The sequence below is a fragment of the Montipora foliosa genome, chromosome 8, assembly GCF_036669935.1.
Source record: "Montipora foliosa isolate CH-2021 chromosome 8, ASM3666993v2, whole genome shotgun sequence".
NCBI classification, from domain to species: Eukaryota; Metazoa; Cnidaria; class Anthozoa; order Scleractinia; family Acroporidae; genus Montipora; species Montipora foliosa.
In genome coordinates, this window is record NC_090876.1 from 48353395 (window position 1) to 48366895 (window position 13501).

The window sequence follows — 13501 nt, forward strand, 5'->3', positions numbered from 1 at the left end:
GCTTTATTCCCCTTTAAATAACTGTATCAGTTAACCATTAACAAACACAAGCAAGAGTAATTCATGCTCCTGCTTGAGTTGCTCACCAGATATAGCTTCCATTCTTTGCCGCCCACGTATTTTGAGATCACCCAGTTAATTTAATACAAATTCTTTTTCTTGATTGGCCTGAAATTCTAGCAACCGCCCTTCTTCTTGCAGCACCTGTAACGGACCTATAAGAAACAACAGTATTATCAGTGACAAATTTAAAGTTTAAACAAAATTCGAAAGTTGAACTCATGATTGCGGGAGCAGCTTGTTAGAGTCAGTCAGTCAGTCAGCCATCAGTCATTCTTTTCATCCATTAAGAATAACTGAAATAAATTCAACTAAGTTTGATAAATCCTTGGTTAGTCTCAGCCATTTAATGTGTCGTAAAACCAAAACCAAAGTAATTACTTTGGCCAATCAAAAAGGACTGAGACAATCCGGCAAACCAATCAAAACTCGAAGTAATTACACGAAGCCGACACAAAGCGCGGGAAAATGTGCAGGCGTGAGCCACGATTGGTTTTGGTTTCACTTCTGATTGGTTGAAAAAATGGCGCGAGAACTTTGAACCAATCACTGAGTGAAGTAATCATAAACCAAAGTAATTATCTAATTACATTCAATTGAAAACCGCTCTATATGTTTATACCTTATCAAATTAGCTGGGTCGGCAGAAGTTCTTCTTCTATTAAAAGGATCTGAAGACATCACCATTCATTTTTATTATTGATTTGTTTCAGCCACCTTACTTACCTCCAAGTATTCTGTGGTTCCCAGGCAACTGTTACCAAATGTTTCTACACTCGCCTGCAGATTACAGTGTTCTTTGTCCTGGCATTCTCTTTTCACATGGTCCACAGAATTCTCGCCATGACATTTTTTGTTCCAGGAAAACAACCCAAAAAAGCCATCTCCACATACATGAGCTCCTTTCAAACGTCCAAAGTTTGCCCAGACGATGTCAATTTTTCGTCTTTCACCACATTCAATTGAAAGATGGTTGCCCTCACAAACGCGCGCTCGTTTTGTGTCTTCTGCGGTAAGCAGGCCCTTGCATCTATACGTCACCTAAAATTTAATATTCATGGGCTGTGTAAGATAGTAGTAGTAGTAGTAGTAGTAGTAGTAGTAGTAGTAGTAGTAGTAGTAGTAGTAGTAGTAGTAGTAGTAGTAGTAGTAGTAGTAGTAGTAGTAGTAGTAGTAGTAGTAGTAGTAGTGGTAGTAGTAGTAGTAGTAGTAGTATTAGTAGTAATAGTAGTAGTAGTTTTGTTTATTGAGAATCTGACTTACAGGTCTGGTCAGATATAACTATAGGAGTAAATAGATACTTATAAATGCTGAATACGATAAATATACATAAATAATACAAACTACACTAATAAACACATTACATCGAGTCAGGTGTATGACACTTCACTTTTAATGCTAATTTTTACTTCCCGAATTAAAACGAGGTTCTCAAGGTTAGAAACGACGCCATAGCCAATCCCACTGAAGTAAAGATAAATTCACAGAAAAAAGGAAAACAGCCCGGAAACAGAAGAAGAAAAAAGAAATTAATAAATAAGGAATGCTAAAGATACTCTGTAGAAAAACGTGAGTAATGAGAGTTGTAACTCTTTATACCGATGGGGATTCTACAATTATCCTGACTATACGTGACTTTAAATTTTGCAAAACACGGTGTTATCCTTAGGAGAACAATATGCTCTATAAAACTAATTCACTCGTCACCAAAAATTGAAACTGGTCTACGCTATTTCGATGAAAACAAGACGTAATTTTGAGCTACCTCATATGAGTACCAACAGGTTTAAGAATAAATTTATACCAGTTATGCTCAAGTCTCACGTTTAATACAGATATTTTTATTATTCTTAAACATAGGCATTTTATCAAATGTCTTATCACATGTTTAGAAGTATATTATTTTTTATCCTATCTTATTGTATGTTAGTTCATATGAATCATAGTAAATATTTACTTATAGTTGTTAATATTTACGCAATTCAGCCCTTTGGCTGCAATGTAAGTTATCTATCTATCTATCTATCTATCTAAAATCTGTTATCATTATAGATATTATTATTATTATTATTATTATTATTATTATTATTATCGCCGAAGGAGACGCGCTTCACAATTGAGTGGTTGGGTGGTCTGTGTGTTCGTGGTCGGCCTGTGCATGTTCCAAGCGTGAGAAATCGAGAAGAGAGGTTGTCTGTCGGTTCTAAATCTGCGCCATCTTCAAACGTCACAATAGCATCCAGCATGCCGAGCGTTTGTTTTGTGCCGTTTTGAAACATATCAATAACATCCAGCATGCCGATGAATTATTCGGTAAAATTCGGGAAAAATCGGTGGGCATTTCCGATCGACACGAAACTTGGTCAGTAACGAGATGTGGCAATTAGCCAACCACTGGCCAGTTTTTATCGGAATCGGTTGAAATGACATCATTCTCTGATTTGCCGAAGATTGCCTTTGAGCGAGGCCGATATGGCGTCCACGCAGGAGGGTGAAAAGCAGGGAATTCTAGTTTTTAGAGCCAAGCGAAAACATCTGGAAGATTTTTATGGCAATTATGAAGGGTATTCGTGTCAAATAAAGGTTAGTGTCTCAGTTGTTGTTTTATCATATTAGTATTCCACGTGATCAACCCTTCGGTAGGATTTTCCACTCCCAAATTTACCTCCATCGAGAACCTATTTTTTGCGAAAAATTAGCTTTTAGAATGATGATCTTTTTCTGAGAGAATACTTTAAAATTCGGAGGAATTTTGTGAAAAGAATTTGTTTGACACCTATCATGGCTCGTAATCTTTTGACATTTCATCAAGTCGCTAAAAGAATTATATAATATTCATGTATCGGTCAATTTCTTTGAATTTTTAAAGGATGATTGCTAACGAATGGAGAAAGAATCAGAAAAATATTGAAGATCCGTTACCAGGATTCATATTAAGAAAAAAGTAAAATCGTTCTCTGGTAAAAAGTTTTGAAAAAACTATGAGCTTTCGACAGACTGAACTGCTGCCTTCAACGGATAAAAATGTGTGAAGCCTAAAAGCGAAAGAAATTTAAATATAACGAAAAATTCGCATAAATTAAAGGGTAAAAGCATGTAGTGGAAAGAATGTTTAAAATGCTAAGAAAATTAGTGTTTCTTTAAGAGAATGTGATATTGTCTTGGGAGCGGACACGAATTGTTGTCTGCCCCTACAGTTTTTGCCGTGTGCCATGACTCCAATGTCTTTCTGCTCCGGTTGTTCGCTTTGTCAATGATTTTGACTTTAACAATTCTAAAATCATTGACAAAGCGAACAACCGGAGCAGAAAGACATTGGAGTCATGGCACACGGCAAAAACTGTAGGGGCAGACAACAATTCGTGTCCGCTCCCAAGACAATATCACATTCTCTTAAAGAAACACTAATTTTCTTAGCATTTTAAACATTCTTTCCACTACATGCTTTTACCCTTTAATTTATGCGAATTTTTCGTTATATTTAAATTTCTTTCGCTTTTAGGCTTCACACATTTTTATCCGTTGAAGGCAGCAGTTCAGTCTGTCGAAAGCTCATAGTTTTTTCAAAACTTTTTACCAGAGAACGATTTTACTTTTTTCTTAAAGAATCAGAAGTTTCATTTCAATGAAAACATCACAGGATTTCGTGCACAAGTAATTCCGAGAGAAAGAATCAACTCCCCCTAACTCAGTCTAGCAGTAAAAGGATAAGGATGCTTTATAAAAATCGATACAGGTGCCAAAGGCCCCAAGGCGACGCACTGTAAGTTTTACGATAACTGCTAGTTGTTATTATTATCATTATCATTATTATTATTATCATTATCATTATCATTATCATTATCATTATCATTATCATTATCATTATCATTATCATTATCATTATCATTATCATTATCATTATCATTATCATTATCATTATCATTATGGACGTGGACGTGGACATGGTGGACGTGTAAGGAATAGCTCCCCAAAAAATATGATGGCTCGAAGGAAATGGACAGACCAAATGAATGAGGACCTCCTCGAATGTAAAAAAACTGCACAGAGTCTGGTTTCGTCGAACCATGCGCCCCTTAATAGTAGTGGAAGAAAGAAAGGTTACATTGAAGTAATGACTGAGTTATGGGAGGCGAAAGGCTACGCACACCTTGGTTTTAAAAGCCACAATTTAACAACGCAAGCCGCTAGACTTGAGAAAGCAAGCGCCAATAATACTTTTAGATGCAACGATTCAACCGATGGCTGCAGCAGGTCTGAGAGCGAGCCGGCCAAGAGAGAGTTGGTACTCGAAGGAAATAATATTCAAGATGGCTCACAAAGAAATCAAAGTCTTCGCCAAGTTGAAAATGCTAATTCAGCGCAATCGAATTTGCATAGCCTACTAATCGATCAGTCACGCGATTGCAACCAACAACCCCCCACGGGACCATCCAGCGAATTACCAGATCAAAACAAAATAAAGCCAAACCTGCCCGACTACGAGGTGTTTCCCTCTGAAATTAAGAACAAAAAATGGGGCGATATCAGCCACGAAAGCTTCTGCAATTCAATAAATGCTATCTATGATGAAATTGTCCACTACAGGAGAAACATCTTTAATCTACCGTCTGGCCGAGCCGGGAAGAGTTTCGTCGAAGAACTGGCTTTTTGGATCAGGCAATTCAATGTCAATTCCGACCTGAACTCAATCGCTTTAAAGGCCTTCATGGTACTTCCAACCCTGATCCTGCAAAAGCCTTCCGCAACTTCTAAAAGTAAAGAGCATAACGCAGCATTAAAGCGCCGTTTAACACTCTGGAGGCAAGGAGATCTTAGCCAGTTGCTCAGCGAAGTGAGATTAATCCAGAGAAAGTTTAAGAGTTCGAAGAAGGCAAGAACAGTGGAAGATCTTTCTAAGGTTTTCGCAAAGCTTGTTATGCAAGGAAAACTGTCAGCAGCTTTAAAACTCTTGGAGAATGAGAGTTCATCAGGTTTGCTCGATCTATCACCTGCAGTCCTGCAAGGGCTAAAAGACAAACATCCAGAAGCCGCTGAGATTGCAGAGGAGAGCCTGTTACATGGCCCGATCAACTCTATCCCACCAGGTGTGTTTGACCTCATAGATGAGGAAATGATTTTTAAGTCAGCCAGTAGAACCAAAGGCTCCGCGGGACCATCAGGAATGGATTCCGAAATTTACAAACGGATCTTATGCTCAAAGAATTTTAAGAACGAAGGGAAAATGTTAAGGGAAGAGCTAGCCATATTTACAAGACAACTACTCACAAAGTCGTACCACCCGTCTTTGTTGGAGGCATATACATCATGCAGGCTTATACCGCTCGACAAAGATCCGGGAATTCGGCCGCGATACACGCCATGAGCCAGATTTTCGATGAGGAGGGGTCAGATGGAGTACTGTTGATCGATGCAAGTAATGCATTTAACCAAATGAACAGATCTGTAGCTTTGCACAACATTCAGATTTTATGCAAGGAAATGGCGCTTTATATAATAAACACCTACAGAAGCCCATCTAGACTTTTCATCTGTGGGGGAGGTGAAATACTCTCACAGGAGGGGACAACACAGGGCGACCCCCTTGCAATGGCTTGGTACTCGGTTAATAAATCAATGATGATTTATTATTTGAGAGCACACTGCCCGGGGGTTAAACAAGCATGGCTCGCGGATGATTCGGCAGGCGGTGGAGTAATCACATCGCTTTACGATTGGTACAAGCTGTTGAGTCAGGAAGGAGAGAAGTTCGGTTACCTTGTGAATGGGTCAAAGAGTTGGCTTATAGTAAAGTCAGAGGAAGCTGCCGCAGAAGCAGCGAGAGTATTCGGTGATGAAGTTAATATCACTATTGAGGGTCAACGTCATCTAGGAGCGGTCATTGGATCACAAGAATACAAGGATATGTATTGTAAGGAGAAAGTGCGTGCATGGAAAGGGGAACTTGAAACACTATCAGAAATTGCTAAGAATCAGCCCCACGCAGCGTATATCGCTTTTACGAAGGGGTTCAAGTCCAAGTTTACTTATTTTCTTCGCACAATTGAGTCATTTGAGGACTATATCGACCCAGTCCAGGAGGTAATCGACGATCTACTACTTCCAACATTCTTTGGCCAGACAGAGCCCCTTCCCGACGAAGTGCGCCAACTCGCTACCTTGACAACGGCCCAAGGGGGACTAGGCGTGCCGGATCTGAGATCGGAAGCACCACAACAGTTTACCGCATCAGCATCAATCACAGCCGCACATGTAGACTCCATAACAACTCAGAGTACCATCATGATAACAGGCGAAAATTCCGTAGAGGAGCTGAAACGTCACCACCAGGCGCTAAAGGCCGAAAGGGAAAAGGCAAAAATGGAGTCGATTGACTCCACCCTCTCCCCTGATCTTCTTCGATTGGCCAATCAAGCAAGAGACAAAGGGCCAGCTCTTGGCTTAACGCGATCCCCCTCAAAGATCAAGGTCTAGCTCTTAACAAGCAAGAATTCAGAGACTCTCTGCGGCTACGTTACAACTTGCCTCTCACCGACCTACCAGCCCAGTGCGTTTGTGGGGATAGATTCAATGTTGGCCACGCCCTCTCTTGTAAAAAAGGAGGGTTTGTGGCACAAAGGCATGATGGTGTACGAAACCTACTGACATCATTCATCACCAAAGTTTGTAAGAATGTGGAGGCGGAGCCACGCCTCTTACCTCTTGACAACGAACGGATGCATCTTAGAAGCGCAGTTACCAGCTCAGAGGCACGTTTAGACATCAAGGCGGGAGATTTCTGGTCTAGAGGAGTTACAGCATTTTTCGACGTCAGGGTCACGCATGTTAACTCCAAATGTAACCAGAGCAAGCCGACATCCGAAGTCTTTAAAGACCAAGAAGAGGAGAAAAAGCGGAAATATCAGCAACGAGTGCTTGAGGTCGAGATGGGATCCTTTACACCCTTGGTTTTCGGAACGAACGGTGGGATGGGAAATGAGTGCCAACGATTTCTTAAGCACTTAGCAGACAAGTTAGTACAGAAGGACGGTGAGCCCTATAACAACGTCATTAATTGGCTCAGAACTGTCATCTCATTTGAACTCTTAAGATCAGTACATGCGTGCGTAAGAGGGTCCCGAGTACCTTTCCGGAATATAGGAGACTCTCTTGACGATTGCCGGATTAATGTCGCCACCGCCGGCATTTAAATTTTTAATTTAATTTGAGTTTTATCATTATCATTATTATTATTACTTATTTTTACCAGATACATGTAAGATTCAAGTTTGTATGAAAGAGTGCTCAATAAAGTTTGTTATTATTATTATTATTATTATTATTATTATTATTATTATTATTATTATTTTCTTTTTTTGAAGTTTTAAAACAGAGAAATACTTAATTGCTTGTAAATTTATAGTTCTTACCTTTTGGAGATATTTTAATGTTTGTAAATATTTTTATCATGGAAATAAAGTGATTATTTATTATCATTATCATTATCATTATCATTATCATTATCATTATTATTGGCGAAGAAGATGGAATATGGTGACAGGATAAGGGAAGTCGAATATGCTGTACAGTAAACACCCGCATATAAGAACATATTTTTCAGGCTTAAGGCTGATCGTGTTCTTATTTGAGGGGTGCTTAGTGAGAAATCAGCCTGAAAGTGTTCTTAAAATGTTCTTAAAATTGGTTTCAGAAATACTTCAAACTACATATTACTGGAGGTTTAATTAACATACAATGCTGTTTTGTAATCGATTTTATAGTTTGTAATGATGCTGAAGACCAGAGTACTTTGATGTAAGTTACTATACTGAATTGTTTCCTTATCCTAATACCCTTTCCCTTTATATTAAAAACATGTTTTATTTATCAGCCTTAATTTGTTCTTATTTATATGCTGCTTTATTGACCAAATTTAAGCCTGGTGTTCTTAATCCACTTGTTCTTATGTGCGGGTGTTTACTGTATTCACTCGACTTCTGTTTTCAACAACGGGCACTTGTACAGAAGCGAAAATCAGAATATGATATTAACTCTTGCGTGGATGCCATGCACCTTATCTTTTGCCTTGATACGATCATCTGTTATGGCAATAAGAGGCAGTCAATCTGCTTCAAACCGGAATCCAGATGCAAAGATTGAACAGGGCTACAGTGAAGGCCGCTTAGGAGTCTTTGAAAATCACATCCTTGCGTACGGAACACGCGCCCGCAGTGCTTGCGGCAGTCAAAACTATACTGTCCTGGTCCTGTCAATCATTTTCCCTTTCATAGGAAACAGTGCATTTTGAGCGCAAACGACGTTGTTGTCGATCTACCCTGTCAAAAGGACGCCACCAAAGTCTTTTTACGCGACTCAATACATTATGAATACAGTTTTGACGTCCTCTTACACTAGATTCGAAATATCATACTGAATTTGTCTTAACCCTTGTCGCGCGGCTCCCGGATAATTCCGGACACGCGTGTCTGTCCGCGTGGACGGGTCCCGGAATATTCCGGATTTGCGAACAGTTTGTTATATTTTATAAATAACTTCGGCAAGCCTCGGCATACAGTCGGCAATATGTTATGGTTGCTTAGATGCTACATGAACCTTAAACCCGACAGTGATCCGAAAACCCGAAGTTTATTTTAGAAATGATTAAGTTCTATTTTCAGCCTGCCTCGTGGGTTGAGAAAAAAACAAGATGGCGGCTAATATTGTGTTTGTTGATGAAGCGACTATTTGATGAAGTTTTCGGCGGAGAAGATAGTGATGGAGATCAAAGCACGAGTGATGCTGTAAGTGAGGAAGGGGAAAGCGATGTGAGCGAGGAAGAAAGTGATATTGAGAATGAAAATGAAGAAGAAAACTGGGTTGTTGGTTCCATCGAACCAACAGCACTCGACTTCACAGCTGATCGAAGTTTGAACGCGGACCTACCAGACAGTCCGTCTTTTATCGATTACTTTTATTTACTCTTTCCCGAACACCTACTTGAATACATTACAAGACAGACCAATAAATATGCCAGAGAATCCATTGCTTCTCTGCGAGAAAGAGGTCGTTTGCCATTAAACTCGCGATTCAAGACTTGGCCTGAGGATGGCGTGACAGCTGGCGACATCAAAGCTTTTCTGGCTGTGATCATCGCTATGGGCCTTGTGAATGAGGAGAATATCCAGGATTACTGATCCACCGATGAGGTCTTATCGACTCCATTTTTCCCGCAGTTAATGTCAAGAGATAAATTTTTGAACATTTTAACATTTTTTCACTTGTGTGACAATGACAATTATGTTGCCAGGGGACATGCAGGCTACAACCCGGTCAACAAACTTGGGGCTGTCTACAATGTCGTCACCGACAATTTTTCAAACGTCTGGACGCCAGGTAGAGAGATATGTATTGATGAGGGAATGATTCCCTTAAGAGGAAAGGTACACTTTAAAGTGTACAATCCAGACAAGCCTGACAAGTATGGTGTCAAATCATATCAGTTGTGTGATTCTAGTAATGGCTACTGTTGCAAGTTTGAGATTTACACAGGTGGAAATCAAGATCCACCCAGTGCTAAGGGTAAAACCTATGATCCTGTGATGAGGCTTATGCAGCCATATCTGAATGCACGGCATTGTTTGTACCACACTGTTCAGGACTATGTTGCTGCCTGCCTATGTTCGGAGGCATGATACAAATAATAATGATGACACCGATCATTAATTTGTTAATTGATTTGAATTATTTAGTAATATACTCATATAGTCTGCTGTTTTTCTTTTTTTCAAAGAATTTTACTTAATGCTTACTAGATTAAGTATTTGTAAATAATACATGTAGTCAGTAACTTGATGTAAACAACATTTACAGTGGTGCAGTACCATTATGTAGATATGTGTGACATCAGAGTCATAGATACATACCTTTCTTTCATCCACAAAAATGATTGTTAAGTCCTAGGATATCCTGGTAATAGTTGTTTTAGTACTCTGATGGAGTGGCATGACTTAATTTATCATTCTGACTTGAATTACAGGATATTTTTGGAAGAAATATGTGAGATCATTTTTTTCGAAAGTGTGATTTTAACTGTTTTTTCAAAAATATTTTATTTATATGCTCAGAATTTTTAGAAAAATGTACCCAAGGAATTCTCATATTTGCACAGTTAGATAGAGCATTTATTAAGCTTTAATTTGATATATAGGGTGTACGGTATTGCTGCACAAGTGATGATACACCGCTGATGAACATTTTTTTGTCTCGTAGTCATGTTTACTTTGAAAAAAAAGCCAGTTTCAGGGATTGTTTTCTAGTCTGTATTTCAGCATGATAAGGGTTAAAATAGTTAGAAAAAGCACAAATAACAGCCTAAAAGCACAACAGCTGACTTTCGAAACGCCGCTCGCCGGCAACCCAGTTTTGGCGGCAAAGTTTGTTGACAGAAAATTGGATACAAAACTTTTTAAATGGTTTTCTGGCCCTTTAATTGCGAACAATTGAAGTGACGTCGGATAGCACAGTTTTTCCACTCGCTGAATTCTGATTGGTGAATTTAGATTTCAGTAGCTCTCGCAGTATGCACGGATGTATAATCATAATATATTTTTGACTTTTGTTTTTAATGCAAATTTTTTTTATAATTAGAACAATATTTTTAATAATTTCTGTATTAATTGACTGATTATTATTATTATTATTACCATTTATTTATTATTATTATTATTACCATTTATTTATTATTTATTTATTATTTTACCATTCGCTACATCAACAACTCCCTTCCTACACGTACGAATATGACAAGATGGGGATTATCACAAAGTCCTGATTGCTCCTTTTGCCTTAACCCCGAGTCACTCCTCCACATTGTCGCTGGTTGTCAACATTACCTTGATCGCTTCACCTGGAGACACGACTCAATTCTCAACTTCATTGCCAATTCACTTCAACCTGTAATTAATGATCGCTCTTCACTCTATGCTGATGTCAATGGCTTTCCGAGTCCTTCAATTATAACTGGTGAAAATTATCGTCCAGATCTTCTTTTCCTAATACAGTCCAAGTGCCTATATATTCTAGAACTAACGGTTGGTTTTGAATCTAACCTTAAAAACAATGTAGAACGCAAAAAAGAAAAATACATGAACGTGGTCAAAGACATGAGAAGTAACTACAGATCTGTCAAATTTGTAAACCTTTCCATGAGCTCCCTTGGTGTTCTCTCCAACGAATGCTCTACGTTTTTAGAAATGATGAATGACATTGGCATTGACAAAACGCAACAACACTATATAATCAAAAAAATGATAAGTCTCGCCATTAGAGCAACATATTTTATATTCTGTCGTAGAAATAAGACTTGGGATAGCCCAGACTTAATAAAACTGTAATATATGTATATATATATATATATAATGAAATGACGTGATAAATTGATCATCAGCTAAAAGTGCTCAATGGGTTTACCAGAGCTTTGAATAGATACGTAGACTTGAACTAGGTCAAAAACATTTATTTGCTACTCCGAGTTTCATGCTTCTCACGAAGCAATCATCAGGCAACTGCCAAAAAGAAGGAATACATGGTGTTTTACAGTGATTTTGAAAATAACGGTAGCAATTCACTATAGGTTCCTTTAGAAATGAACGCTACAGAAATTCCACTGAACTTAGTAAATATGTATGGGGTTTGAAAGACAAGAAAGTCGACTATCACATTAAATGGCGGATTGTTAGGCATGCGAGATCCTATTCAAATGTAACGAAGAAGTGTAATTTATGTCTGTGGGAGAAATACTATATAATTTGTAGACCAGATTTGGCGACCCTTAACAACAGAAATGAGCTTGTAACAAGTTGCAGACATGCAAAGAAATTCCTTCTCAATAGCGTAATTATTTAAGGCTTATTTTTAGCAGCTCACTGGAAACAGTTTGTATTGTTTAACCGTTGCTATGCACCCCAGCCTATAGTGAATTGCTACCGTTATTTTCAAAATCACTGTAAAACACCATGTATTCCTTCTTTTTGGCAGTTGCCTGATGATTGCTTCGTGAGAAGCATGAAACTCGGAGTAGCAAATAAATGTTTTTGACCTAGTTCAAGTCTACGTATCTATATATATATATATATATATATATATATATATATATATATATATATATATATATATATATATTTTTTTTTTTTTTTCTTTTTTTTAATTCATTTGTAAATACAGTATACAAGTATATCACTCAATTTCAAGCAGCCAGTTGTTAATTGCCTATACGTAGAGAGATTTACAACTGTATTCGAAGACAAATAAAGTTTCCATTATTATTATTACTTTCAGGTATTTCTTGGTACCGATACATGGGTTTCCATACTCTTCGGAGTTTGAATACAAGACACACCGCGAGAGGCCTTCACACTCTCCGTTAGTGACATTCAACGAATTTTCTGCGCGACAGTTGACGTTCCACGCCCAAGCAACCATCCAGTCCAGGCCCCATTGACATATATCACGATTGGTTCTCTCAAACGAGGATGAGATTATTTCGATTTTTTGTTTATCACATACAATAGTCTGTTTTCCTCCTTCACAAACCAAAGCGGATCTCTCTGTAAGGAACAACAAAGATTTAATCACAAGAAGATTGTTTTAGTATCGACTTCCGATTTTTTTCGATTGTTGAGAAGTATCGAATTTAAATAACTACGATCGATTTTCCTTGACTATCGCCTGGCTATCACATTAAGTTATCGAGGAGTGAGGTCCCGTCATATTCCCTGTTCACTAACCTTCGGGAACGTTTGACTGACTTACAATGTCAAGCTTAAGACTAAGAGATGGCTGCAGGCTCAGCCACTAATCGATTAGGCACACGTTTTTGCTTTTTTTAATGCATAATAAGGTTTGTCACAAACATGTGCCTGGTCAGTATCCAACTCGGTAGGCGAAGCATTTATTACAAAATATTGCAAACCAGCTAGATACATCCTTTTCCCCACCGTTCAATTGAAACTTGGACATTGAGTTTACCTGAAAAAGCCTTTTCCATTTTCTGCTATCCGCGCCGGCGTTTTTTTTTTTTTTTGCCATTTAAGCCATTAATGTTCCTTTTACGTTTTTAGAATGGATAATAATGATTTTTCAGCTTTGATCAGTGCAAGAACTTTGCGTTCATCTTAGTGAAGCGAGCATGCATTTTTATTGGCTCTCTAGAATGATGTCATAACAGAGGAGGGAAAGAAAGCAGTGCTAAGCTGCTGCTACATTCTGATACCAGTTTACAAGTGGATGATGGAAAATGCTCATATGAGTTCGCTACAGCGTATAAAGGTCGACTGATTATTTCCATGCACCCGTGAATGCACAAGGAACGAAACATATTTCGACGAAATTTCATAGAAAACGACATCTCAAGTTTAATTTGCTTACCTTCGTTCCTGAATGCCGCATTAATTTCCGAAAAACG

At 38.3% G+C, this 13501-nt stretch overlaps 1 protein-coding gene across 1 annotated transcript in view; it reads right to left on the bottom strand.

Annotated features, from left to right (window-relative positions):
- Positions 1 to 13501, bottom strand: part of LOC137968925 (L-rhamnose-binding lectin CSL3-like) — a 13786-nt gene continuing 285 nt past the window's right edge. The window contains exons 1-4 of the mRNA XM_068815389.1: positions 13465 to 13501; positions 12370 to 12644; positions 787 to 1101; positions 1 to 215 (exon numbers count right to left, since the gene is read on the bottom strand). The exon at positions 13465 to 13501 is cut by the window's right edge and continues 285 nt beyond it. Coding sequence (XP_068671490.1) covers positions 177 to 215; positions 787 to 1101; positions 12370 to 12644; positions 13465 to 13501 — 666 coding nt within the window. The 3' untranslated portion in view covers positions 1 to 176. The remainder of the gene's footprint in view (positions 216 to 786; positions 1102 to 12369; positions 12645 to 13464) is intronic.